Source organism: Mesoplodon densirostris, chromosome 11 (assembly GCF_025265405.1).
Source record: "Mesoplodon densirostris isolate mMesDen1 chromosome 11, mMesDen1 primary haplotype, whole genome shotgun sequence".
NCBI classification, from domain to species: domain Eukaryota; kingdom Metazoa; phylum Chordata; class Mammalia; order Artiodactyla; family Ziphiidae; genus Mesoplodon; species Mesoplodon densirostris.
Window position 1 is genome coordinate 45,226,207 of NC_082671.1, and position 24,604 is coordinate 45,250,810.

The following is a 24,604-nucleotide window of genomic DNA, read 5'->3' on the forward strand; positions in this document are numbered from 1 at the left end:
TTACAGTCCTCTTCCCTGACCCTAAAACCGCGCGCGGTCCCTCAGGATATCTCCCTTGCTCAGGCCTGCGTTGCGCGTTTAGTGTGGGCGGGGATATTTTCCTGAATCCACTGGTGAGAACGCAGAACTAGGGGAAAGGCTGCAGTTGCAGCCGGCCGGGTGGAGGTCAAATAGTAGGAAGCATTTACTGCCCGGGGCAGAGTGGTGCGGTCTCTAGCTTCCTCTTGCGGTTTGGTAGAAAGACAACAGAAGCTGTTGAGTTGCCGTGTGACTTGGAACAGTTTTTGAAATGAACTGGTAGTTGAAGTAAGTGTTAAATTTTGGAATTAAGCCGGGTCACCTGCCCCAGTCTCTAAGTTGAGATTTCTCCATTTTGCGCCGCGTATGCGCCAGCCACCTTGTCGGTTCCTCACAGGTCTCCTTGGAGTGGAGGACTGGATTCTCCAGCCCTTGACTCTATAAGACATCTCTTCCCAGCATTGGACATCTCTTTTCCGGAGATGGTTGTTTGTTTTTTAGATCTGTTTTTTTTTTTAATTGAGGTATAGTTGTACAATATTACAGAAGTTTCAGGTGTACAACAGTGATTCACAATTTTTAAAGGTTATACTCCATTTATAGCTATTATAAGTATTGGTTATATTCCCTGTGTTGTACATCCCCCAGATGTTCTTCAAAGGTCTCATCTGTGTCAGGAGGGAACCAGCCCAGGCAGGCCCAACTTCACTTGCTGGATCAGTAAATGCCCTGGCGGCATACCTTGCTGGACATTGGGGCTTGCATGGCCCTGCAGGCAGTGAGTCAGAGTAGAAAACCCTCGGGAGGTCAGAAAGGTGAGGCATAAGTTAACTTTATGGGCAGTGCAGAAGTGATGTTTGCTGGTTGGGGAAAGCTTGGAAGAACAGAAATGGGTTGTACAATATGGTTGGTTACAAGACTGGGTGAGGGCATAACAGATGCCTTTTAGTGTCTTTCATCACTCACAGAAGTTGATTTCGAAGATGTGGTTTATCTGATCTTTTTACTCCTCCTTTCGTTTATGGCCGCCTTTTGGCAGTTTGCCAAGTAGAAGTGGTTATGGCATCATCTGACTTTCTAGTTTTGTAAAAAATATATTTATTTGTTTGTTTATTTTGGCTGCACCACCTCTTAGTTGTGGCATCGTTGTCTGTTTTTTGTTTTTGTTTTCTTTGGCTGCGTTGGGTCTTTGTTGCTGCACGCGGGCTTTCTCTAGTTGCAGCGAGTGGGGGTTACTCTTCCTGGCGGTGTGCGGGCTTCTGATTGCGGTGGCTTCTCGTTGTGGAGCATGGGCTCTAGGCGTGTGGGCTTCAGTAGTTGTGGCGCACAGGCTTAGTTGATCTGCGGCATGTGGGATCTTCCCGGACCAGGGATCGAACCCATGTCCCCTGCATTGGCAGGCGGATTCTTAACCACTGCACCACCAGGGAAGTACTGTTGTTTTGATAATAGTCATTCTAACAGGTATTAGGTGATATCTCATTGTGGTTTTGATTTGCATTTCCCCGATGATTAGTGATGCTGAGCACCTTTTCATGTACCTATTGGCCATCTGTATGTCTTCTTTGGGAAAATGTCTAGTCAGATCTTATGTCCATTTTTTTAAACAGGTTATTTGTGTTTTTTTGCTTTTGAGTTGTTTGAGTTCTTTATATATTTTGCATATCAACCCCTTATCAGATAAGTGATTTGCAAATATTTTCTCCCATTCATTAGGTTGTTTCTTTTGCTATACAGAAATTTTTTAGCTTGATGTAGTCCCACTTGTTTATTTTTGCTTTTGTTGCCTTTGCTTTGTGTGTCAGATTGGTTTTTAGTTCTTTAGGGCAGTCTTACCTTTACATTTCAGTAGTACCTTTCTAGTGCAATGCTCCACAAATGTTTTCTGAATTCCTGCCGAAGATCAGAAAATTGACAGGTAGAGGGACTGCTACTGAAGAGGAAGCTTACTAATTTCACCAAGAAATGACAATTGGTAATCTGATAGGGAGGGAAGAGACAGGAAAATCTGTAAAAGTAGGCAAAATTTTGCCCATCATTTGGCAAAGATTTTTTATTTATTATTATTATTATTATTATTTTTTTTTTTTTTTTTTTTTTGCAGTATGCGGGCCTCTCACTGTTGTGGCCTCCCCCGTTGCGGAGCACAGGCTCCGGACGCGCAGGCTCCGGACGCGCAGGCTCCGGACGCGCAGGCTCAGCGGCCATGGCTCACGGGCCCAGCCTCTCCGCGGCATATGGGATCCTCCCAGACCGGGGCACGAACCCGTATCCCCTGCATCGGCAGGCGGACTCTCAACCACTTGCGCCACCAGGGAGGCCCGATTTTTTATTTTTTATTTTTATTTTTTTTAGATGTTGGGGGTAGGAGTTTATTAATTAATTAATTATTTTTGCTGTGTTGGGTCTTCGTTTCTGTGCGAGGGCTTCCCCTAGTTGTGGCAAGCAGGGACCACTCTTCATCGCGGTGCGCGGGCCTCTCACTATCGCGGCCTCTCTTGTTGCGGAGCACAGGCTCCAGACGCGCAGGCTCAGTAGTTGTGGCTTACGGGCCTAGTTGCTCCACGGCATGTGGGATCTTCCCAGACCGGGGCTCGAACCCGTGTCCCCTGCATTGGCAGGCAGATTCTCAACCACTGCGCCACCAGGGAAGCCCCATTTGGCAAAGATTTTTTAAATTGTAATATCCAAAAGAGAATATAGGAAAACATTTTTGTGTAATGCTGGTGCGAGTAGAGAATTCATATAATTTCCTTAGAATGTAGTTTGGAAGACTGTACTGAAAGTCGTTAGGGGACTTCCATGTGCCACAACTACTGAGCCTGCGGTCTAGAGCCCACGAGCCACAACTACTGAGCCCGCATGCCACAACTGCTGAAGCCCCGCACGCCTAGAGCCTGTGCTCCGCAACAAGGGAAGCCACTGCAATGAGAAGCCTGCCCACTGCAACGAAGGGTAACCCCTGCTTGACGCAACTAGAGACAGCCCGCGCACAGCAACGAAGACCCAACGCAGCCAGAGATTAAAAAAAAAAAAAAATTTAAAACTTAAAAAAATAAAATAAATGTCGTTAGGGAATTCCCTGATGGTCCAGTGGTTAGGACTCTGCACTTTTAGTGCTGAGGACCCGGGTTCAATCCCTGGTTGGGGAACTAAGATCCCACAAGCCACGTGGCGTGGCCAAAAAAAAGAAAAGTCATTAAAGTACATAAGTTGACCCACCAATTATACTTATCCTAAGAAAATCATTTGAGATGTGGATACTTTTGTGTTCCCACAGTGAATAGCAAAGCAGAACTACCTTCATTTCTGACAGTAGAGAATCAGTTAAACTGTGGGGCAGTCATTCTAAGGAACTGTACACATTGTGACCATTATAAATTATATTTTCAAGGAATATTTAATGAAGTGTAAAAATGCTTATGTGTTAAGTGAAAAAAGCAGGTTATAATATAACTCTAATTTATAAAATATGTATCCCTGTAATCATGTTAGCTTTTCTTCCTTGTGTTAGTGACCTCAGGCCTTAAAGAAAGCTGCTGCAGCTCCAGGCATCACATCCTCCCACTAATGACCCAAGCAGAAAGGAAGGGAGCAATGAGGGCTTGCTTCTGTTGACGCTCCATCCCCAGGTGACTTCCTCTTATACCTTATGGACCAGAGCTGGGTCATAGAGCCACTCTGAGTTGCAGTGGAGGCTGGGAAAGTGAGTATCCAGCAAAGAGGCTTGTGATTAATCCCTTGGGGCTGGCACACTGCCACTAAGAATGCTCTGGGGTTCTGTATGTAGGGAAGAGGGGCAAATGGCGGGTAGACAAATGTGTTGCCACACCCAGTTAACTACAGCATGTTTGGGCCAATAAAGCCACATTCCAAGAGGGCAGTATTTGTAAACATCAGTGACAGTGTACCCATATGCCGTCATCTCTGCCCTTCTCTGGAAGAGGTAGGCATCATGTGCCAGTGTCAAAGACCAGCTGTTTGAGAAATGAGAAATTAGCATTTGTTTAATTCCAGTGGTTAATGACCCTTAGTTTACTTCCTCTTTGTGTAAGAGCAACGGTGTACTGAATTGTGTCTCATCTTGTATTTAATATGTAGATCAGTACTTCTTCTCTTATGTATCGTGAACTTGAAAAGGTTGGGAAAGAGTAGGGACCCTTCTGGGATGGAAGAATTTGGGCCATGTCCTTTAGTTTTCTGGAATTGTAATTACTTGGAAGTGATGAACTAGGTAAAGAGTGCTTCTTAAAATCACACATTGCAAGATCTCTGAAGCCAGCTAGAACAGCAGGCCTTGGGCTACATGCCCAGTATTGAATAATAAAACGAGAGACCTTAGAAATAGAAGTTCCTCTGCCCTGTGTTTTGGGGGTTTTCACCCCTTCAGTTTTTGGGTCTGGGGAAGGGCAACAGAGACTTCTTGCTCATGGCCAAGGCTCTTAAGTTGATGGGAAGGAAGTAGACATGGCAGAAGAACCAGCAGTGAGTACCAAGGAGTTATTGGGGAAAAAAATTAGGAGCTGAGTTAGTTGATGGCATAGAGTTTATTTTTATTTTTTTAATAAAGTTTTATTTATTTATATATATATATATATATATATATATATTTGGCTGTGTTGGGTCATCGTTGCTGCGCACGGGCTTTCTATAGGTGCGGCGAGCTGGGGCTACTCTTCGTTGTGGTGCGCGGGCTTCTCATTGCAGTGGCTTCGCTTGTCATGGAGCACGGGCTCTGGGCACACGGGCTTCAGTGGTTGTGGCACGGGGGCCCTAGAGGGCGCAGGCTTCAGTAGTTGTGGCTCACGGGCTCTAGAGCACAGGCTCAGTAGTTGTGGCACACGGGCTTACTTGCTCTGCAGCATGTGGGATGTACCTGGACCAGGGATTGAGCCCGTGTCCCCTGCATTGGCAGGCGGATTCTTAACCACTGTGCCAACAGGGAAGTCCCAATGGCATAGAGTTTAAATTCAGCTTTTGCTAATAAGGTGGATTTTGACAACTCCTTGGAAGCTGAATTTAGTTCTTTCCCTTGAGCCTTTCCTCTCCTCCCAGTGGACAGCATCTTAAGTTCCAGAGAAGATGATAAAGCCCCCCTGAGGCAGTTATGGAATCTCCAAGTTCCTATTCCAGTGACTCAGTTTTCAGTAGTTCACTCTTCCTCCATCTCGCTCTCCCTTCACGTGGTAATTAGAAGGGATAGGGCACAGCTTCTCTAGCTTGCATTCCAGGAAGGGTCCTGAAAGGAGCTGAGTTCAGGGTGAGCAGCTCTGAATGGGTATAAAGTACTTCTCATGTAGCTGCCCATCGGATGGGGCATTAAGCCCTTTTGGATGTGGCTGAACATGCCACTGATACTCTGTGACCCTGTGCTGTGGCACAGAGCTTCCAAGTTCACCAGGTTTAGGAATCCTTTCCCTGGAAAGCCCAGAGGATGATAATCGGTAACAGACTTCATCACTGTGACTGGGAATGAATCTCACCAGAAACTCAATAGCAGCTCATTCACACAGGTCCCTTGACCACCCTCAACGCTACCAACAATCTTGGTGGTTGCACCCACAGTAGGTTCTGACCACTAATGAACTTGACTCAATCTCTAAGAAGCGGTCTCAGCTGCAGGGAGCTCCGGTCCACCTGCGCCTACCTCACCACTGTTCACTCTCACGGTGGAACAAGTCGGTCAGGAAGCTGCACCACGGCCTGGCTCTTAAAGAGAGACTCTGAGAACCAGAGGTGGAGATTCACTTAGAATTACTCTAAGCAGCTGCAGCGTAATGTCTTTGGAGAAGGTATGTGCCGACTTGATGAGAGGCGCAAAGGAAAAGACTCTCAAAGGGAAAGGACGGATGCCCACCAAGACTGTGAGAATAACTACAAGGAAAATTCCTGTGGTGAAGGCTCTAGGACTTGGGATCATTTTTCAGATGAGGATCCACAGCGACTCAGTGACACGCACAGTCCTTCTGCGATTGTTAATAAGGTTACTTCCATCAGTATTGAGCCAGGAGTCGAGGCTGAAGTCACCATGGCAGATGTTTAAATCAACTTTTTAAATAAACTGATCATCAGTTAAAAATATAAACAGACATCATTTGTGAACTGAATAAAGGCTTTTGACACTTGGAATAAACACCTGATGGGTAGGCTGGATTCTCTGCCCTTAAGGAAAAGAGCCACAGATGATTTGAGTATAACGTTTAATGTAAGATACAGTGGATTAGCAGAGTTGGTACAAAGCTAAGAGATTCATTTCTAGTCAGTGAGTTAACAGCCTAGGCACCTGGACAAAAAATTGGCTCTGCTGTCCTGGGTCCTCCAGAGCCCCCTGTACGGCACCAGCTAGAGGCCCCACACCAAGACTGATATTGGCTACCTGAAGGCTTTGATGGGATCTACTGTTCCCAGAGTGATTCAAGAGACTGGCTGGCCCTAGTCAACATAGCAGGTGTAATTTTCAGGACAGGCTTGAGGAAAGTGGGTATAGAACTGGACATGGGGTTTGGGTGGCTGTACATTGGCTGCATGCAGTAGTCCAAGAGGCTCTCAGCTGGAGAGCCTTTCCCCCCTCCCTGACTGCTGTTTGGGAAGGAGAAAAAAGGTCTTTCAAAAAGCTGTATTTGGGGCTTCCCTGGTAGTGCAGTGGTTGAGAGTCCGCCTGCCGATGCAGGGGGGCGCGGGTTCGTGCCCCGGTCCGGGAAGATCCCACATGCCACGGAGCGGCTGGGCCCGTGGGCCGTGGCCGCTGGGCCTGCGCGTCCGGAGCCTGTGCTCCGCGGTGGGAGGGGCCGCAGCAGTGAGAGGCCCGCGTACGGGGAAAAAAAAAAAAAGCTGTATTTGGCATGAGCTAATGCCACTGCCAGTGGCCAGGCACAGACACAGAAGGCCCTGAGGAGCTGGGCAGAAAGGAGAATGTGCAGGCAGAGCAGGAAATAGCCAGCTCCCATCCCTGCCCCAGGAGCCCAGAAGGATAAAGGCCGTGCAGTAAAGGGTAATGTACGGGCCTCCTCTTTGGTCACGCCAAGGCCCTAGCATGGGCCTGGGAGGTGAGAGGGCTGAGGGGTGCAGGCTCTGCCCTCGGGCCCCAGCCTTTAGGCTCATCACATGGAGGCGGTGATGCCGCGAGAGGCGAGGCGAGGAGGCAGAGCAGTCAGGCTGGTGACCTCCGGCGCCTAGGAGCTGCCCTTGACCTTGTCATCCATGAGGTCATACCTGTGGGAACAAGCAGAGAGGGCTCAGGTAGAAAGATGACTTCTGGGTCCCCTTATAAATGAGACAAGATCTGAGGGCTCTTATACTTCAGAGGATCAGTGGTCCTCAGCTTGCCTTACATCCTTTTTCCCTCCTATGATTGGGACTTTTCCTACTTAAGAATCCAGGCCCATCCCCAGCTCATCAGACACTCACCACTGGGCTGCACCCTGGGAAAGGTCTATCTCAGAGAGGTCCAGCTGCACCTGTGTTGGGGGATAGTAGGGGTGAGATGTTACTTTTGATGTCTCCAAAGACCACGTCCTACCCTGACACACTTCTGGTCCCAAACCAGTGCAGAGGTAATTGGGTAGTAAAAGTGTCACCAGGGTGCTTACTCCCTAACGGGGACTACAAGCCTTTCCACCAGCAAATTCTAACTCTCGCATTTACCTGGTCCACCTTTGCCCTCTTCTTACCTTCCCCAGCAGCTCACGCTCTCTTGACATGAAGGAGGAGCTGGACTTCACAGAGACATCCAGCTTTCGCCGAAGGGCCTCATCCAGGGGCATTTCCCACTCAAACCTGAGGAGGGACTGGGGTTAGGGGCAGGGGCCCTCCCGAGCTGCCATCTCTTCACTTGAATGCTCACTGACTGACCGTTCATCGAATTCAGGATTTAGGGTCCTCTTCTTCTGTGAGCTCTTCCTCTTGGTACCCCGGTTCTTGTCTGGCAGTAGCAACAGTGACACGTAGGGGTCGGGGGGATCCCGTCCATTTTGTCGAAGGGCCCTGTGACAGGAGGAAGGAGGTGATGAGGCAACGTGAGGGGAGGGATGGGGAGAACCTGGAGGATGTGACGGAGTCTCACCGGCAACTGTGAACGATGCTGACCAGCTTGCGTTCTTCACTGTAGTACCACACGGTGAGTTTCACCTGGCCCAGAGGCCCGGCTGGAGCCTCAAGGGGACTGCGGAGAGATGGAGACAGCGGTGGGAGGAGGTTTTGCCTCGGGAGTCTGTAGCTTATCCTTTATATCCTTGACTGAGTCCCATCTTTCTGTCCCAGCGCTTTACCTGTCACTGTGTGTTAGGCGCTGCCGGAGCTCTGGGGCTGAGGACGTGATGTGAGGGAGTCCTCCCCAGAGCTCTGGTTCTTCGCTCAGAGATGAGGAGCTGTGGCTGTAGCTGTGGCTGTGAGCTTCCACCCCTGAGTGCTGGGACACCAGGATCTAGGTAGACAAGAAAGCAGCACGCAGAGTCCTTCCACTCCCGGGCTAGAAGGACACGGCCCTCTGCTCCCGCCCTCCCTCCCCTTGCCCACTGTCTCCTGGCACTCACCCCGAGCTGTGCTCTCAGTAGCACCTGCCCTGGACCATTGCTGAGCATAAACCAGTGATCCAAGCAGAGCCGGTCAGCCACGAGGAGCTCAGAGAGGGGCAGGGATAACGAGCCCAATGCGCCAGTCCCCTCACCCCGAACCTGTGGAGCAACAGGACTGCCGTCAAGAGAGAAGTTATTTAGGTAGTTCCCTGGCGATCCAGTGGTTAGGACTTGGCGCTTTCACCGCCAGGGCCCGGGTTTGATCCCTTGTCGGGGAACCGGGGAACTAAGATCCCGCAAGCTGCAGAGCGAGGCCGGAGGAAAAAAAAAAAGAGAAGTGATTTAATCCTGGCATTCCAGGCCCAAATGCTTGGACACTTGAGTGGTTTTGGAGAGACTCCCCTTCGTGAAGGGCAGGGGAGCTGTGGTAATAGTTGCTGCTGGTCCCACTTCCCTGCTTCCCTTTCTTAACCAGAGTAGACTGTACTATCTTTACTTCCTAAGCTTTCACAAATTATCCCAGTAATACCTGCACAGGGTAGAAAAAAGAACAGTAAAAATAGAATTAAATTGTTTCCTGCCCATCCTATCCTCATGTCCATACTCCAAATGTAATGAGCCCTTCCTATTTTCTTTGTTCTGGCATAATTCTAACTAATATGTCTATATCTCTATTTCATAATTTGCCAACTTTAATATCTACTGATGCCCTGCTATTCAAGATGACAAATTGAGCTCATTTACATCTCTTCTCTACCTCTGCCAGTGTTGTTAATAGTCGCATTATTTGACATTCTGTTGGTTTCTATTCATGTAATTCTCTACTTACTGTTCTATCAACTTTGGAAGGTTATTTGACTCCTTACTCCATATAGAGAAGGTCAGCACTCCTGTATTACCTTCCCCCATCCTCTCCCCACCCCCAATACCTCTTCACTTGTCGGTCACCCTTCGACCCACTGAAATCTAGCTTCTACTCCATTCCAGCCACTGAAGTTGCTCCAGTCATCAGTGACCTCCTAGTTTTCAAAGTCAGTGAATAGTTTTCAGTCACCTAATTTTACCTCTCAGTAACATCTGACCGCTTCCTGTCTTTTGAAACACTCTTCTTTTGGCTTCTGGAACCCACTCTCTCCGGGGGAGCGTCCCACCACCCTGGCTACACGTCAGTGCTCTTCTTCCTCCCTCTGCCCTTCTGTTGCAGCGCCCAGCATGTCCAACCTTTGTCTTCTTTTCACTCTACACACGCCCTGAGAGATCTCACTCACGCTTGTGACTACAGCTGCTACCTGTTGCTTGCTCGTGATGCTCAAAGAGGGAGAGGGAGGAACACCACAATGGGCCACAGATCTACCTTCCAGATGGCTGTCTCCCCTTGGACAGCCCTCAGAGATGTCAATTTCAAAGACTCCTGCCTGGTGTTGGCGATGGCACCTTTATCTGTCCATCCACACTAAAACCCCAGGAGTTAACACCTAGGTGTTCTTTGTTCCTCTTCCCCCTCCATGTCAAAATAACCGCCAAACACTGGCCTTTGTCAGTTCTCGCTTCAATTACTCTAACAGTCTCTTAAGTGACCTACCTGCCTCCAGTGCTGCCTTCCTCCAGTTCATTTTTTTACCCTGATGTCAACACCATCTTCCTAAGATGCAAATCTGGATGCCACCTCTCATTCCTTCAAATGTTTCCCTATGCCTTTAGGATAAAATCCAAATTCTTAGCATAATTTTTTTGTGATCTTGCTCTTTCCTGCCTCTATAATGTATAATTTGCCTTCTTTCTCCTCCATTCCCTTCTCAGCCTTAAGAGTTTTCCTGTCCTTCTTTTCTTGGTCAGGGCATATTTACCCTTAAGCTAAGGATGCCTTTCTTACTATCTTTCTTACCTCACCTTTTCCCTTGTCTGAGTTAGAACCCCTCCTTTCTTCCCTACACTGCCTTTGCCTCAGCAGTTATCAGTCAGAAGTATTCTATGGTTATTTTTCTCCTAAAAGAAGAGTGTGAGCTCCAAAAAGGTAAGAACTACATCTTTTATCTCTGAATGCCCTGTGCCTGGTTCAGGGCCTGGCCTGTGAGAGCAATCTGCAAAATGTTTGTGGAATGAGTTTACGGTACCTGCAACTCCAGGCTCTCAGAGTTTGGTTTCCTGATGAGAAAGGAGGCACTCTCATCCCAGACAGGGGCTGACGTTTGGGAAACAGTCTGGTGGAGATGAGGGGTATGATCAGTGTTGACATTTTCTCCTCTACGCCTCTCATCCCTCCCATTCTTAGTCCTGCAGCATTTCCTAATACCTTAGTTTTATGAGAAGTATCTCCCACGGCAAGAGTAGCATAAGGGCTGGGAGGCTTGGTACCTTTTTGGAGCTGGAAAGAGAACGTTAGTCTTAAATTTGGACCAGTTAGGCAGATTCCCCCCTCGCCTCACAAATTACATCCACAGCCAGTGGCCCATGTCCCCATTATCACTTGACAGCTCTCACCCTCCTGGCCTCCAACAGAAAATTCTTCCCACCCCAGCACCACCCTGGGAGAGAGGAATTAGGAATTTACTATTCCAAATACACTAGGAGCATCCAAACCTGAGGGATGTAGAAGGGCCAGGGAGCTATGGGGCGTGGGAAGCATATCTCACCGGCAGATCCTCAGCCCGCTCCAGGTAGATGGAGAGCAGGGCCGCTGCCAGGTCTGCACTCTTCTGAGTCTGGATCAAACTGTTCACCTGCAGCACCTGGGGATGGACACATGGAGCTGTGGAGTGGTAACTGACACTCTGGGGCCTGGCATATGCCTTAAAAGCTCATAGAAGAGTTTACCTTGACCCATCTTGGGTCCCTTCCATCCTCCAGCATCTTTCCTTACCTCCTCTAACTCAGCAGCAGTGGGACGGGGGGTCAGACGCTCCAGACGCAAGTGTAGGCGACCAGATGGGACATCCTCCAGGGTCAGCCACTGTGGGAGTGGGCAGGGTTAAGACTTGGGGGTGTGGGGACAGGGACTATGAGAATGAATCATGCATCAAGATCAGGAAGGACTGCTGATTCTAATTCTATGCTCACCTCATCAAGGAAGCCATTGTTTAGGATTGTTGTGAGACTCACTTTACACCTGTAGAGGAGAAAGATTAAAATTAAGGTCTGTGGTCAAAAGCCAAGTCTTTTGTCTCCAAGGTCTACAGAGGCCCAGCCCATCTTCCCCGCTGGATGCCACCACCCCCCAACCCCCGCCTCACCTGCCCAGAAAGTCATCCTTGTCCAGGTCCTTGTCAAAAACTTCAACCTCTAGCTCTTGGCCTGGAATTGATGTGACGATCACCTAGTTGGAGAAAATAGTGGGATCCTTTCCTTTTCTTCTCAGAATGACTGGACACCTCCCCCAATCAACTGAACCCCAGAAGTTTTTTTTTTTTTTTTTTTTTTTTGCAGTACGCGGGCCTCTCACTGCTGTGGCCTCTCCCGCTGTGGAGCACAGGCTCCGGATGCGCAGGCTCAGCGGCCATGGCTCACGGGCCCAGCCGCTCTGCGGCATATGGGATCCTCCCGGACCGGGGCACGAACCCATATCCCCTGCATCGGCAGGCAGACTCTCAACCACTGCGCCACCAGGGAGGCCCTGAACCCCAGAAGTTTTTTGGACCACTCTCAGAGCTGGGGGAGGAATGGGGCAAGACTGGGAAGAGTCCTAGCCCTCAATTCTGACCTCAAAGACCTCGTTCCAACGGGGATTGAGATCTTCCCGAACAACACGGCTCCGGAAGCTTCGTCCTCCCAGCTTTAGTTTGACATAGGGGTCTGACTTCCCCTTCACTAATCCCCCCAAGAAACGATCTTTGGCAATCAGGTCCTGGGCCTCTAATACATGGATCCGAAGCACATTCTGCAAAAGGGACAGATGGGGCACCAGGTGGCAGTCAAAGAGAGAATACTGTCAGACCCAATCCTGAAACAGGCTTTGTGCACGCAGGGTGGGCAAACAGACTCCAGTACTTTCCAGATATAGACTTACCTCCGTCCCGAAGTTACTGTCAGGAGTAGTGTGACTGGGTCGAGGTGGGGCATCCACACTGCTGCCTGTCTGGGGGCTCTCGTCGTCCAGGTCCCAAGCTCCAGGAGTACCAGGCACAGCAGGGAAGCGCACTTCTGACGTATCCAAGTACAAGAGCTGGGAAGGGTAGTGTGATTGTCAAATCAAAGCAGTGCATTTAGCCACCAGCAGGCAAGGTATGTGGGGGCAGCGGGGGGGCAGAGCAGGGGCTCTGACAGGGAAACCAGGTCCCTGCCTTGGCTGTGCTTATCTCTAGGGGGTTCACTCCACACTCGCCCTACTCAGACACCATGTTAGATCAACAAACATTTTTTGTGCGTCTGCTAGATGCTTCCAGACACACTAGCTCATTGCGTCGTAGAGGATCCCCTTTGCTTACTCTTCATACCACAAGGAATCCACAAGGCCCTTCCCCTCTGCCTCCATACCCTCATAACCAGTTTCATGTACAGCCGGGAGTTTGGGCCAGAGCTGCTGAGCTGGAACCACTGGTCCAGGGTGAGTTCAGGGGCAGTCAGCAGGCGAGCCAGAGGCAGGGTCAGCGCCCCTAAGGTCAGGGCCCTGGAGTCATCCTTCACCTGTAGGCACGGGAGGAGGGGATGGAGTGAGGGATTAGGGGAAAGGGAGGTAGACTGCGGAAATGATGACACAGCTGCAGCTCCATTCTCTCTGCCGATCACAAACCTTTTGCTCCACTCCAGGCCACCCTCTTACAGTCCTCTGCCCACTCTACAGTCCCTTCCTCCTCTGCTCTTGCTGGTCTCATTACCTGGAAAGTTCTCATTCTGCTCTTCTCTGCCTATTTAAATCCTACTGATACTTTAGGCCCTCTGAAAATCCTACTTCCTTCACAAAGACTCTCTAGTTACTCCAGCCTCTGTACTTTCCTCTGGCCACATCCTAAGCACTACACTATGGGTATTTTACTCCCAGTGATTAATGTTGAATCATTCTTAGATGGTTATGTATGTTTGTCTCCTCTCTGAAACTAGCCAGTAAGCTTCGTGAGGGCAGATACTGTGTTTTGTGCTTTTTCTATGACCTTAAAAGGGGCTGGACGTCTGGGAGGCTGGGACTGGCATATGCACACTACTCTATGTAAAACAGATAATCAGTAAGGACCTACTGTATAGCACAGGGAACTCTACTCAGTACTCTGTAATGACCTATATAGGAATAGAATCTGAAAAAAAATAGGTATATGAATACGTATAACTAAATCACTTTGATGTATATCTGAAACTAACACAATGTTGTGCTAACCCTATACTCCAATGTAAAATTAAAAATTAAAATCAAATAAAAATAAACCAGAAAAAAAAAAAGTGCTAGGTGTCTAGCTGGTGCTCAATATGTTCTTCTCTTCTTTTAACAGGGTTTTTGTTTATTTTTTGGCTGTGAGGCATAGCATATGGGATCTTAGTTCCCCGACCAGGGATTGAACCTGTGCCCCCTGCAGTGGGAGCACAGTCTCAACCACTGGACCACCAGGGAAGTCCCCTTCTCTTCTTTTAAAAAATAATTTTTTGAGGCATAATTTACATACCACAAAAATCACTCATTTTAAGTGCACAATTCTCGGTTATAAAAATGATTCTAGAGAGACACGTGGGGAACCCTGGAGAGTAAAAGAGGTGGAGAGTCTAGGTAGATGGACTGAAGATAGAGATCATGGAATTCCCTGGCAGTCTAGTGGTTAGGACTCTGTGATCTCACTGCCGAGGGCCTGGGTTCCATCCCTGATCAGGGAACTAAATCCCGAAAGCCACACGGCACAGCCGAAAAAAAAACAAGAAGAGAAAAGAGAGATCAAAGGAGAAGATGGAGAGAAGAAATGGTGCAGATCTGAGAAGACAGAATAGGGTATCCAGGAGGGACTGATAGGTGATTCTCTCACCTGCACATCGAGCTCCTGGCTTCGAGGGTCTTGCAGGAAGAACCGGAAGGCCTCCTCCCACACCGGGCAGTTGGTGTTATAGATAGCCTGGAGATGTGCAGGATGTGATCAAGGTACACGCCACAGTCCCAGTCCTGTTTCTCCAGAAAACCCTTCCTCTTACAGGCATCCTAAAGGGAACACTTCATCCCAAGAACAGTCCTCCCTCCTCCTGTCCCCACACACACATGACACCTGGCACGGTGATATCCTTGTCCTGGCCCTCACCTTGCTCTCCTGCGTCACATCCTGAATTGACAGCTGTACCATGGGGTTGGGCTCCTTGTTCCCCTTCTTCAGCTGTGGGGGAGGGGTAGAATTCAGAAGTCACTATCTTGGTTGTTTTTGTTTTTGTTTCAGTGAAGGAAGGAGAGCTGTCATCAGAATCCTTCCCCTGGTGCTTCCCTGGTGGCACAGTGGTTAAGAATCCGCCTGCCAATGCAGGGGACACGGTTTCGAGCCCTTGTACGAGAAGATCCCACATGCTGCAGAGCAGCTAAGCCCGTGCACCACAACTACTGAGCTTCCGCTCTAGAGCCTGCGAGCCACAACTACTGAGCCTGTGCACCTAGAGCCTGTGCTCTGTAACAAGAGAAGCCACCACAGTGAGAAGCCCGTGCAGTGCAATGAAGCGTAGCCCCCGCTCGCCGCAACTAGACCAAGCTCGCGCACAGCAACAAAGACCCAATGCAGCCAAAAATAAAGAAATAAATAAATAAAGATTGTAAGAGAATATTACGAACAACTTTATACAAATAGTTAGAAAACATCGATTAAATAGATAATTTAAAAATACAACTCACGGGACTTCCCTAGTGGTGCAGTGGTTAAGAATCCACTTGCCAATGCAGGGGACACGGGTTCAAGCCCTGGTCCGGGAAGATCCCACATGCTGCGGAGCAACTAAGCCCGTGTGCCACAACTACTGAGCCTGCACTCTAGAGCCCACGTGCCACAACTACTGAAGCCCGTGCGCCTAAAGCCCATGCTCCACAACAAGAGAAACCACTGGAATGAGAAGCCCGTGCACTGCAAGAAGAGTAGCCCCCACTCGCCTCAACTAGAGAAAGCCCGTGCACAGGAACGAAGACCCAATGTAGCCAAAAATAAATAAATTTATTAAAAAAAAATACAACTCACTAAAACCGATTCAAGTATTTTAATGAGATTTAAAAAAAAAAAAAAAAAGGGCTTCCCTGGTGGTGCAGTGGTTGAGAGTCCGCCTGCCGATGCAGGGGACACGGGTTCATGCCCCGGTCCGGGAAGATCCCACATGCCGCGGAGCGGCTGGGGCCGTGAGCCATGGCCGCTGAGCTTGCGCATCCGGAGCCTGTGCTCCGCAACGGGAGAGGCCGCAGCAGTGAGAGGCCCACGTACAGCAAAAAAAAAAAAAAAAGAATCCGCCTGCCAGTGCAGGGGACACAGGTCTGAGCCCTGGTCCGGGAAGATCCCACATGCCGCGGAGCAACTAAGCCCGTGCGCCACAGCTACTGAGCGTGTGCTCTAGAGCCTGCGAGCCACAACTACTGAAATCCAACGTGCCACAACTACTGAGCCTGCATGACACAACTACCAAAGCCCACACGCCTAGAGCCCGTGCTCCGCAACAAGAGAAGCCACGACAATGAGAAGCTTGCACACTGCAACGAAGAGTAGCCCCTGCTCGCTGTAACTAGAGAAAGGCCGCACACAGCAATGAGGACCCAACGCAGCCAAAATTTAATTAATTAAAAAAAACAAAATCTTTCCCCTGAGGTGACTGATCCCCTCTTTGGAACCCTTGTGTTACATGTTGTTGCTACTGAAGCAGAGCAGGCTGGGGGAAGGGAGAGTGTGGGAATGCTGCACCCATGGCTTCCTGTTCACCTGCCCTCAGAAGCCACACTCACAGGAAGATCCTGGGCCCGATCCAGATAGACAACTAAGATGGCAGCTGATGGGGGCTCCGGTCGGGAGGAGACTCCTCGGTTCCACTGTAGAACCTGGTGTGGGGCGGTAGTAGTCAGACCCTCATCCCTCCAGCCCCCCATACTTCCAGCTCTGTATTTCTCCCCTGCTAGCTTCCTGTTTTCAATGTTGGTTACCTGCTCCAGTTTTTCTGCATCTGGCAAAAGCGAAAGCCATTCTAGCCTTAAGTGAACTTGGCCTTGCCCACTTTGTAGAGGGAACCACTGGAGGGAAAGGTAGAAGTGAGGTATAGTAGAGATCATACACACACCCAATCTCTTCCCCACCAATGTAGCAACCACCGTCTACACAATGGGGGAACAGCACCCTCCACCTTCCTCTTCTCTCAACTTACTTCATCCATTACTCCAGCCTGCAATACTTTCCCTACATCCAGCTTCATTCTGGGGGGTGGTGGTAGTGATGATGGCAGTGAAAGGGAAAAGAGGGGAGTGTTATAATTAGCAACACGTCATTCACTGGCCCGCTTCTCATCCACACGGAAATAACTGGCACATCTCAGACTCCCTTCTTACCCTCGGGAAATATATATGCATGTGTGCGTGGTGGGGATGAGGGGTGGGAAGGCTGGGAAGGAAAATGGTAATATGATTCCCAGGCCTGGAAAAGGATTATAATTACCTCTGACACCTTGGTGGCCCTGGGGATTTAGAATCCTAATACAGGCAGAGTCTCACCTGCCCAGAAAGTCATCTTTGTCTGGATCCTTGTCAAACACCTCCACCTCAATTTCCTGTCCTGGGACCTCATGTACCATAACCTGAAGAACACAGAGGGATAAGGGTCCGCAGGTGTGAAGATCATCCAATCAGCATATTCTCTCAAACTCTCCTGGAGCCTCCCCCATCTGACACAGCCCCATTCGTTGGCTCTCCCACCTCATAAGTCTCTCCCCACTGGGGGTTGAGTTCCTCATCAATGACACGACTGCAGAATGTCTGGGTGCCCACTCGCACAAGTGCGTAGGGGTCTGACTTGCCCTCAATCAGGCCCTTTACGTATTTGTCCTTGGAGCTCAGCCCTCGAGCGGCCAGCAGGTGTATCCGAATAATGCCCTGAGGGTAGGAATCATATCGTGAGAAATTAAAGACGCACCACAGGGTTCCCGAGAGAAGGATCTATCTAATAGGGGAGAGACCATACCCTGGGAAGAGGGGAACGCAACTGGGCCACATCTTGAAGGTCAGGCACAAGGGGCACCAATAATCGGTTGGGCAACACAAGAAAGGCAGCGATGGAATCCATGATCATGGTGTCAGAGAGGGAGCTGAATGGGGGAGTGGAAAAGGAGGTGAGTGAGTGTGTCAATATTTCCCCACCGCCAACTGTGTTTCCCACAACCAAGAGACCTAAAGCTGGAGGGAAGTCCTTTCTTGAAAATACCTTGTTGCTTCTCTTCCACCCTGATTTCCCACCTACTGCTCCGTCTCCTCCTCACTGCCATCGCAGCTCTTCTTTCGCCCTTTGCCCTGGCTGAGGAGTCTGTAGCCCACTTCATTCTCTACCAAAATGCACAGTCCCCCCACAGAAGAAAAATCACAGTATGAAACTTTTCAGGGGTATTTGCCTGATCTCTCCAACTAGGGTGAAGCCTCTTGGAGGGCACCAGCTGCATCTTTTACTGCTCTGTATCCCTTAAACCCCCAAACCAGGGCTGGAACACTTAGCAGGTACTCGATAAATCCTTCATACCTGAGTCCTGGAATATCCAGCAGGTTGGTCATCCCTGTCCAGTTGATATCTAGGATCTGGAAGCAAAGAGCAGGGGAATCGGGACAGAGCATATGGTGGCATGGTCACACCCATCCAACAGTTGCCAGACCCTCAGCCTACTTGTCAGTTCCCTCCTCCATTCCCCATAGCTTCCAGGCCTCTCTGCTTCCCCCGCTTCCCTACCCCTCCTCAACGTTTTCCCTTACCGGGCGTCGGATAAAGAACATCGACACAGCCCCCACGATAGGAAGGTTCCCAATGAGTGGTTCAAGAATCACCCGTAAGACACCCTGCAGCTGGGGCAGGAAGAGACGAACAAAGCCTTTCCTCAGAAACGGTCTTCTTTCCCTCCCAGACCTCCCCAGCCTTGGTTTTCCCAACCTCCCACTTCCCCATATCTAATGAAACTTAGGGCAAAGGCTTCTTATAGAGGCCCCTGACATCTGCCCCACCTGCATGCCCTTGACTCCTGCTTTGCAGAAATATTTCTTCACTTCCACATCAATCTGTACATCACCTACGTAGCTGGGAGTTGGTGAGGAAGAGAACAGAGGGTTAGTACTAGGCTGAAGTGGGTAAGGGGAGTGAAGTAGTCAGAGTGACCAGGAAAGGGAATCGGGAAGAATGGTGAGTGGCATTACCTGATGTTCAAGTCCAGCAGGATCTGTTCTTTCCTCTGACCAGGGTGAACCCTGACTCCTACGATGCGCAGTGGCTGCAGAGATGAATGCTTGAGAGGGGAGGGAAAGGCCCCTTTGGGCCACCCATCTCCCCTGCCCCATCTCTTCCTTGTCGTTACTTTCCCTCCTACACACGTACCTTTTCACCCAATTCCACTCGTGTAAATGTAAATGTTTGCAGGTGGGGGTTAGATCCTCGAACAGCTGGGGCCACAGTTTCGGCCAAAAGCTTCTCCATATACTGGCCCAGGAAGGGCCAGATCTGGGCCACAATCTGGGAGGAAAGGGAGCTTGTCATAGGAGAGCGCTGCCTTCCCTCTAAAGGCAAGTTCCTTCAGACTCCTCCCCATGAGGAGGCTAGATTTGAAGCGTGGCAGGGTCTGGCAAGAGAGCGAACCCCATTCCCCCTCAGGAAAAACAAAACCCAAGACAAGCAACCCTCACCTTATTTAGCCACTCTGCTTTTTCCACATCTGGGAAGCTGACCTGGAGGTGGAGAACATGGAGATAGTGAGGAGCACTATCCTCCGCCCGTAGTTTCCTACTAAGATGCCAGGTGGATGCTCACTAAGGAAACCTAAGTGTGACACGGCCTCCTCACACCCAGGGGTTGGGGGGGAGGGGCCGGGATGTCCTGAGGATTCATTCCTCCAGAGGGTTTGGGGCCCTGAGGTCTCTTCGGCAAAGGGAGCTGACAGTGTCAGCCACACGAAGTTGCTTTGCGGATAGCTCAGGGATGTGAAACGATGACAGCTGCTGGGGCAGAGAGGAGGAGGAGGAGGGAAGAGAAGGGCACATTCTTTCCGGAGGGGGAGGTCCTGACAAATCAGAGTTTGAGGAGGAAATCCTGGGATTGGGTAAGTCCTGGTTCCTTTTACCAGCCTTCCCTCTGCCCCTCGAACTGGGGCTTCTACACCAAGAGGTGAAGCAGGATGCGGCTCCTGTGTTAGGGAGGGGCCAGAAGAGCTATACAGGCCCAGGCTGGTGTTTTCTTTCTTTCTTTTTAATCGGTGTTGACTCTTTTGATGGGGAAGGAAGGACACCTGTGCTTTGTCCTGGGGGAGGAGGAGGGGTAGTTGCTTTAGGAGGAAAACTAGTTTCCATGATGAGAAGTAGGAAGAACAGAGACTCTTGCTGCCTGGGCTACAAGTCCCATGGGACCATTTCTCCCCCATTTCTCCTCCCCAGTCCAGGGTCTGGGAAGCATAGCTGTGTTTGCCTAGTGTCAACTTTGATTCCCCCAGACAGGCACCTCTGCTGGGAGGAGCAGGAAGGGAGGGGCCGGGAAGGGCCGGGTAACGGGCTCGGCATCTGCAAGGCCGGAGAGAAGCCATCCGGGGCCCTTACCACAGGAGAGGGGGCGTAGAAATAGGGTCCTGGCCCCAACCCAGCAGGCGCAGCCCGCAGTCCGGAAAAGGGTGGGGCCGGCCAGGGGCGGTGGAGTGCGAGCAGCGGGCACTGCAGCAGTCACACTACCCTCCCCCCAGTACCCCCGCCCTTTGTCCAGCAGCCGCCTCCGCTGCGCTGCGGCCAGGCCGCCTGAGGCTGGAAGGCTAGGGCCGGAGGGTCCGTCCGGGCGCGGGGGCTCGACTGGGCAATGCTCCCGGAGAGGGTCTCGGGATAAGAGCGGGAAAAGGGAGAACCTTATGGCCTTAAATAGGATTAAAAAAAAAAAAAAAGTCTTGGGGAGGACAGGAAAGAGGAGGGAACCCACTGAGCGGCAACGGGAACAGGGACGCCCAGGAGCAGTGTGAGTGGCACCAGAAACGAGGAGGGGCGTTCGAGCGGTTTGGTTGGAGGAAGAGCCACGGCTGAGACGGGCTCCCCAGATGTTATTGCTCTTGCCCAGGCGTAGAGGAAGAAGTCCTGATTCTGTGGAAGAATCGGGATCTGGGCGTGTGGAAGCGGGGGCGGGTAGTGGGTAGTCGGTCCAAAGAGTGGCGCGTCCCTGCAAGCAAGAGGCTAGCGAGCCAAAGGAGAAAGTCTGGGGCCCATCGTCCCAAGATGGGGAGCTGACTTTAAGGATAGGGAGGGAGAGCCCGAGAACTAAGGGGCAAGAAGGGGACTATGCTGCACTGAGGACTGAGGGTGGTCGCTCACCCAGGCAGGTAGTTCTCGATGGCTCATGTAAAGAGTTTTCGCCGTGAGCCGCTCCTCATCATCCAGCAGCTGTCGCGCTACTCGAAGGCTCCGTTCTTTCTCCTCGCGGACCCGGCGCCAGCCCAGGTAGAGGGCGAGGCCGAAGAGCACAAAACCCACGCTGAGTCCTATTGCCCCGGCCAGGTACACCGGCACCAGCACCAGCAACCGCCGCCCGAACGAAGCCAGCACCGCCAAGGCCTCACTCGCGGCGCCTGGGCCGGCAGGTTGGTTCCCAGAACTCTGGTCCAGCTCTGCTTGAGCAGTGGGGTGCTGGTCAGGGGGTTCGGAGGGAGCGTAGGGCTGGTCCACTGGGCTGGGGCAGTCTCCAGGAGAGCGGTCCATGCTGCTACCTCTGGGAGGACCCGCCCGACCCAGAGACCTGCCAGAGGTTGCCTAGTTCTGAGACCAGATTCCCCGCCTACAAACCATAAACCCCAGAATGGGGGAGGGGACTTAAAGCCACGCCCCTTCGTTCTGACGGTTCGGGTTGGCCCGTGCCGCATAGATGAAGGTGGAGTCAAAAGACCGAAACCCCGCCCCCTTCCTCGGGGAGAGGAAAGGGCTCGGGAGAGGCAGGACCTTCCTGATTGGACCGGAGTGCCAAGATGGGCGGTCTAGGATGGCGGGAAAAGGAGGAAAAAGGCTAAAGAGCAGCATGAGGTTAGCCAGAAAGAGGAGAAGCGGCGTACCATTTCAAGAGGAGAGGCGGGACCAGGAGCTCCCCGACGTGGGATTGGAGTGCCTATGGTATGACGTCATGCAGAGCCGCGCCGGCAATTACTGTTTTAGAGACAGCTGGAGTTGCGAAGTTGAGGGGTTGTGGAGCGTCGGGATTTCCTTCCCCTCCCTTCAGGCGGTTTGGCAGAACTTGGTCGGCGATTCCTACATGTTCATTTGTCTCCTTTCCCACGTTTTCATACTTTAAGCACATTCCTTATCCTTCCACTTTTTTTTTTGCTGGTTGTCCTTACAAAAGGAAAGGAAATTACCCTATTTGGAATGAAAGTGTTCGATGATCGACCCTGTTTATCCTGTTCCCAGTCCTCTATGCAGTGTAACGACAGACTCTAGAGAAAACTGGAGAACTCTAAAATTACAGAATTGAGATAATCTAGCCTTCAGGCAAGAGGGAGGGGGGAAAAAAGCGGAGTGAATAGGAAGTGAGGCTTTATTTCTCTTTAGAAATCTCCAAGTTAGTTCATTCTATCGCCAAGAATGTCATCTCTATTTTAAAGAGCAAATTAAAACTAAATTGGCTCCAAGGCGGGTGGGGTCTCAGCTGCCGCAGAAATGATTACATTTTCCAAGAATTCCTGACCCTGAGGAACTGCTAGGACACGAAAATGGGAAATCAAGAGTAATGAGACAATCCTGTTTCTCATTTGCCTGGGTTATAAGGAAGGTTTAGCATACAGTCAGATGTAGAACTAAGTTCTACATCGCACTGTGTAGGTTTAGGAAGGAAAAAATGCAGGGTATATTGATGATGACTCCTGTTACTAGTTAACTGGACTTAGAGGTGTAGTGTTGTCCAGGGACTTAGAAACTGGACTGATTGGAAGCCCAGGAGGGACAGATTGGTCATGATTACCTTCTAATGCGATGTATGTGGGGCTTGTGTTACTCTGTTTGGTTTACAGCTGTTAAATTTTATCTGGCTCTGCAGGGCATAGATTTCATCAGGCTGTTTCATCAAAGCTGTTTAAAACTTATCCCTGCCCAGGCTCCCTCCCTTAATCTTAAATTTTCTCATTTCCCTTTCTCTACTTCTCTGAAACAGTATCTAAACTGCTCCTTTCAGTTTGCAGAACTGTGTAAGGAACAGTTTTCCATCTGCCGCCTATGTTCTCTGTATTCTGAGATGAGCAGGTAAAAAAGGAGCTCAAGGAGTTTGGAGGAGGTGAGTGCCCACCGACTTGATGAACCAGAACTATAGCAGGAAAATGGATGAACATCCTCAGAAGGAAACCTCCCTATAAACTGACATTTGCCAAACACTGGAGTAGGGGAAGGGATCCCTTAGGCTGGGGGATGAAGAGGGTGACCTATGGAAGTTCCTTTTCAAACTTTTCCCCTTTCTCATCCTATCTAGATCATCAGATCCTCTTACTGAAGACAGTGTATGGAGGACAAAAGCTCATCCCCGGGAAGGTCTCTTCCCAGCTGGGGCCCAGGAGCCACAGAATCAGCAGCTGCAAGGCACCAGAACAAGTAAACAAGATGGGTCCCTGCCCATTGACAATTCTGCTGCCCAGGTGCCACCTGGTGGTGATAAGCAGTAAGTGGGTAACACGAGAAAGGATGGCCATTTGTTAGAGGACGTGTGTAAGCGAGGAGACACTGGGACTTCCTGGTTTTGCGATCTGCATGTATATGTGAACTACAGTTGCCTCCCAGGGTCGGATGTGGTAATCTGGTCCCAGCCTACTCTCCAAGAAGGGGCAACGGGATTTGAGGAAACTTCCTCTGTATTATTCCTTGTAAGCTACTGGAAAGTAGTGGTCCCATTGCTGGATGGCTCTCTATCATTAGAACTTTCTTATGCCAAGTCTGGAGTCAGACTGCCTGAAGAGATTCCTAGTTCCATTCCTTACTAGTTGTGGAGACTTGGGTTGATTACCCTCTTTAAGTCTTTCTCCTCTGCAAAACAAGTATAATAATAATGCCCATTGTGTCAGTGAAATATTGCATGTAAAGTGCCTAGCACAGTACCTTGGTTTATATTAAGTACTCACATGTTTGCAATTTTTCTAGAACTCTCTGCTTATTTCCTATGCAGCAACACAGGACCTTTTTCTCCATTAGGTAGCCCTTCATATATCTGAAGACATCTATTGGGTGTACCCTCAGTCTTCTCTTGCCAGTTTTTTTCAGATACCCCACTGGTTTGCCAATGGCCCTCTGCAAAAACTATTTGGAAGACACAATACTTTAGAACTGGTTCCACTCAGATAGACGTGGTAGAACTACTATATTTACAATGCACAACTATGGTTCTTTTATCCTTATGGAGTTTCTAGAAAGGTACCTAGAACATAGCAGCCTCTTGGTATTTATTAACTGACATATTATGAAGAATAAGATTGACTGATTGATTGATTTTTTTTTTGCAGTACGCGGGCCTCTCATTATGGCCTCTCCCGTTGCGGAGCACACGCTCCGGACGCACAGGCTCAGCGGCCATGGCTCACGGGCCCAGCCGCTCCGCGGCATGTGGGATCTTCCCAGACCGGGGCGTGAACCCGTGTCCCCTGCATCGGCAGGCGGACTCTCAACCACTGCGCCACCAGGGAAGCCCAAGAATAAGATTTAAATTTTTTGCAGCCAATTGGAAGTCCCATGTTGTTCTCACATGAATTATTGCTAATATAGATCTCTGCATTTGTTTCTCAGATAGGCTCAAGCAATTTTTAGAGGGAAGGTCGGTCAATCCAAATTGACCCTTTGGATTAATTTAGTCAATACAAGTTACAGACACTTTCCATATTACTTAGTGTTTCCTTGTGTTACTGTTGGTAATTGGGCTTTTCATATTTTTATACAATTAAAAAAAAAACCCATAGCCCTTGGGTATATCACTAGAGCCTAGAGA

The 24,604-nt window shown here is 49.9% G+C and overlaps 1 protein-coding gene, 1 long non-coding RNA gene and 1 other non-coding gene across 3 annotated transcripts; 2 read left to right on the forward strand and 1 right to left on the reverse strand.

Annotated features, from left to right (window-relative positions):
• The first annotated feature begins 162 nt into the window (after positions 1-162).
• Positions 163-16,217, forward strand: LOC132499118 (uncharacterized). Its single transcript, XR_009533827.1, has 4 exons — positions 163-306; positions 3,533-3,650; positions 13,949-14,583; positions 14,870-16,217. It is a non-coding gene; the product is annotated as an uncharacterized LOC132499118 (long non-coding RNA).
• TRNAK-UUU (transfer RNA lysine (anticodon UUU)) lies at positions 3,098-3,170 on the forward strand. Its single transcript has one exon. It is a non-coding gene; the product is annotated as a tRNA-Lys (tRNA).
• Positions 6,202-21,435, reverse strand: ESYT1 (extended synaptotagmin 1). Its single transcript, XM_060113469.1, has 31 exons — positions 20,971-21,435; positions 19,315-19,356; positions 19,010-19,144; positions 18,832-18,905; positions 18,643-18,715; positions 18,397-18,486; positions 18,170-18,225; positions 17,621-17,744; positions 17,356-17,532; positions 17,155-17,237; positions 16,812-16,860; positions 16,594-16,680; positions 16,399-16,491; positions 14,738-14,809; positions 14,471-14,557; positions 13,002-13,151; positions 12,535-12,690; positions 12,229-12,405; positions 11,762-11,844; positions 11,589-11,637; positions 11,392-11,481; positions 11,165-11,260; positions 10,825-10,896; positions 10,646-10,732; positions 8,550-8,690; positions 8,286-8,440; positions 8,081-8,179; positions 7,870-8,001; positions 7,689-7,794; positions 7,426-7,475; positions 6,202-7,230 (listed from the first exon to the last, which is right to left on the reverse strand). Exons 1-31 carry the CDS (start codon positions 21,352-21,354, stop codon positions 7,191-7,193), a joined length of 3,309 nt encoding a protein of 1,102 aa, XP_059969452.1. The 5' UTR covers positions 21,355-21,435; the 3' UTR covers positions 6,202-7,190.
• Between the last annotated feature and the right edge of the window lie 3,169 nt (positions 21,436-24,604).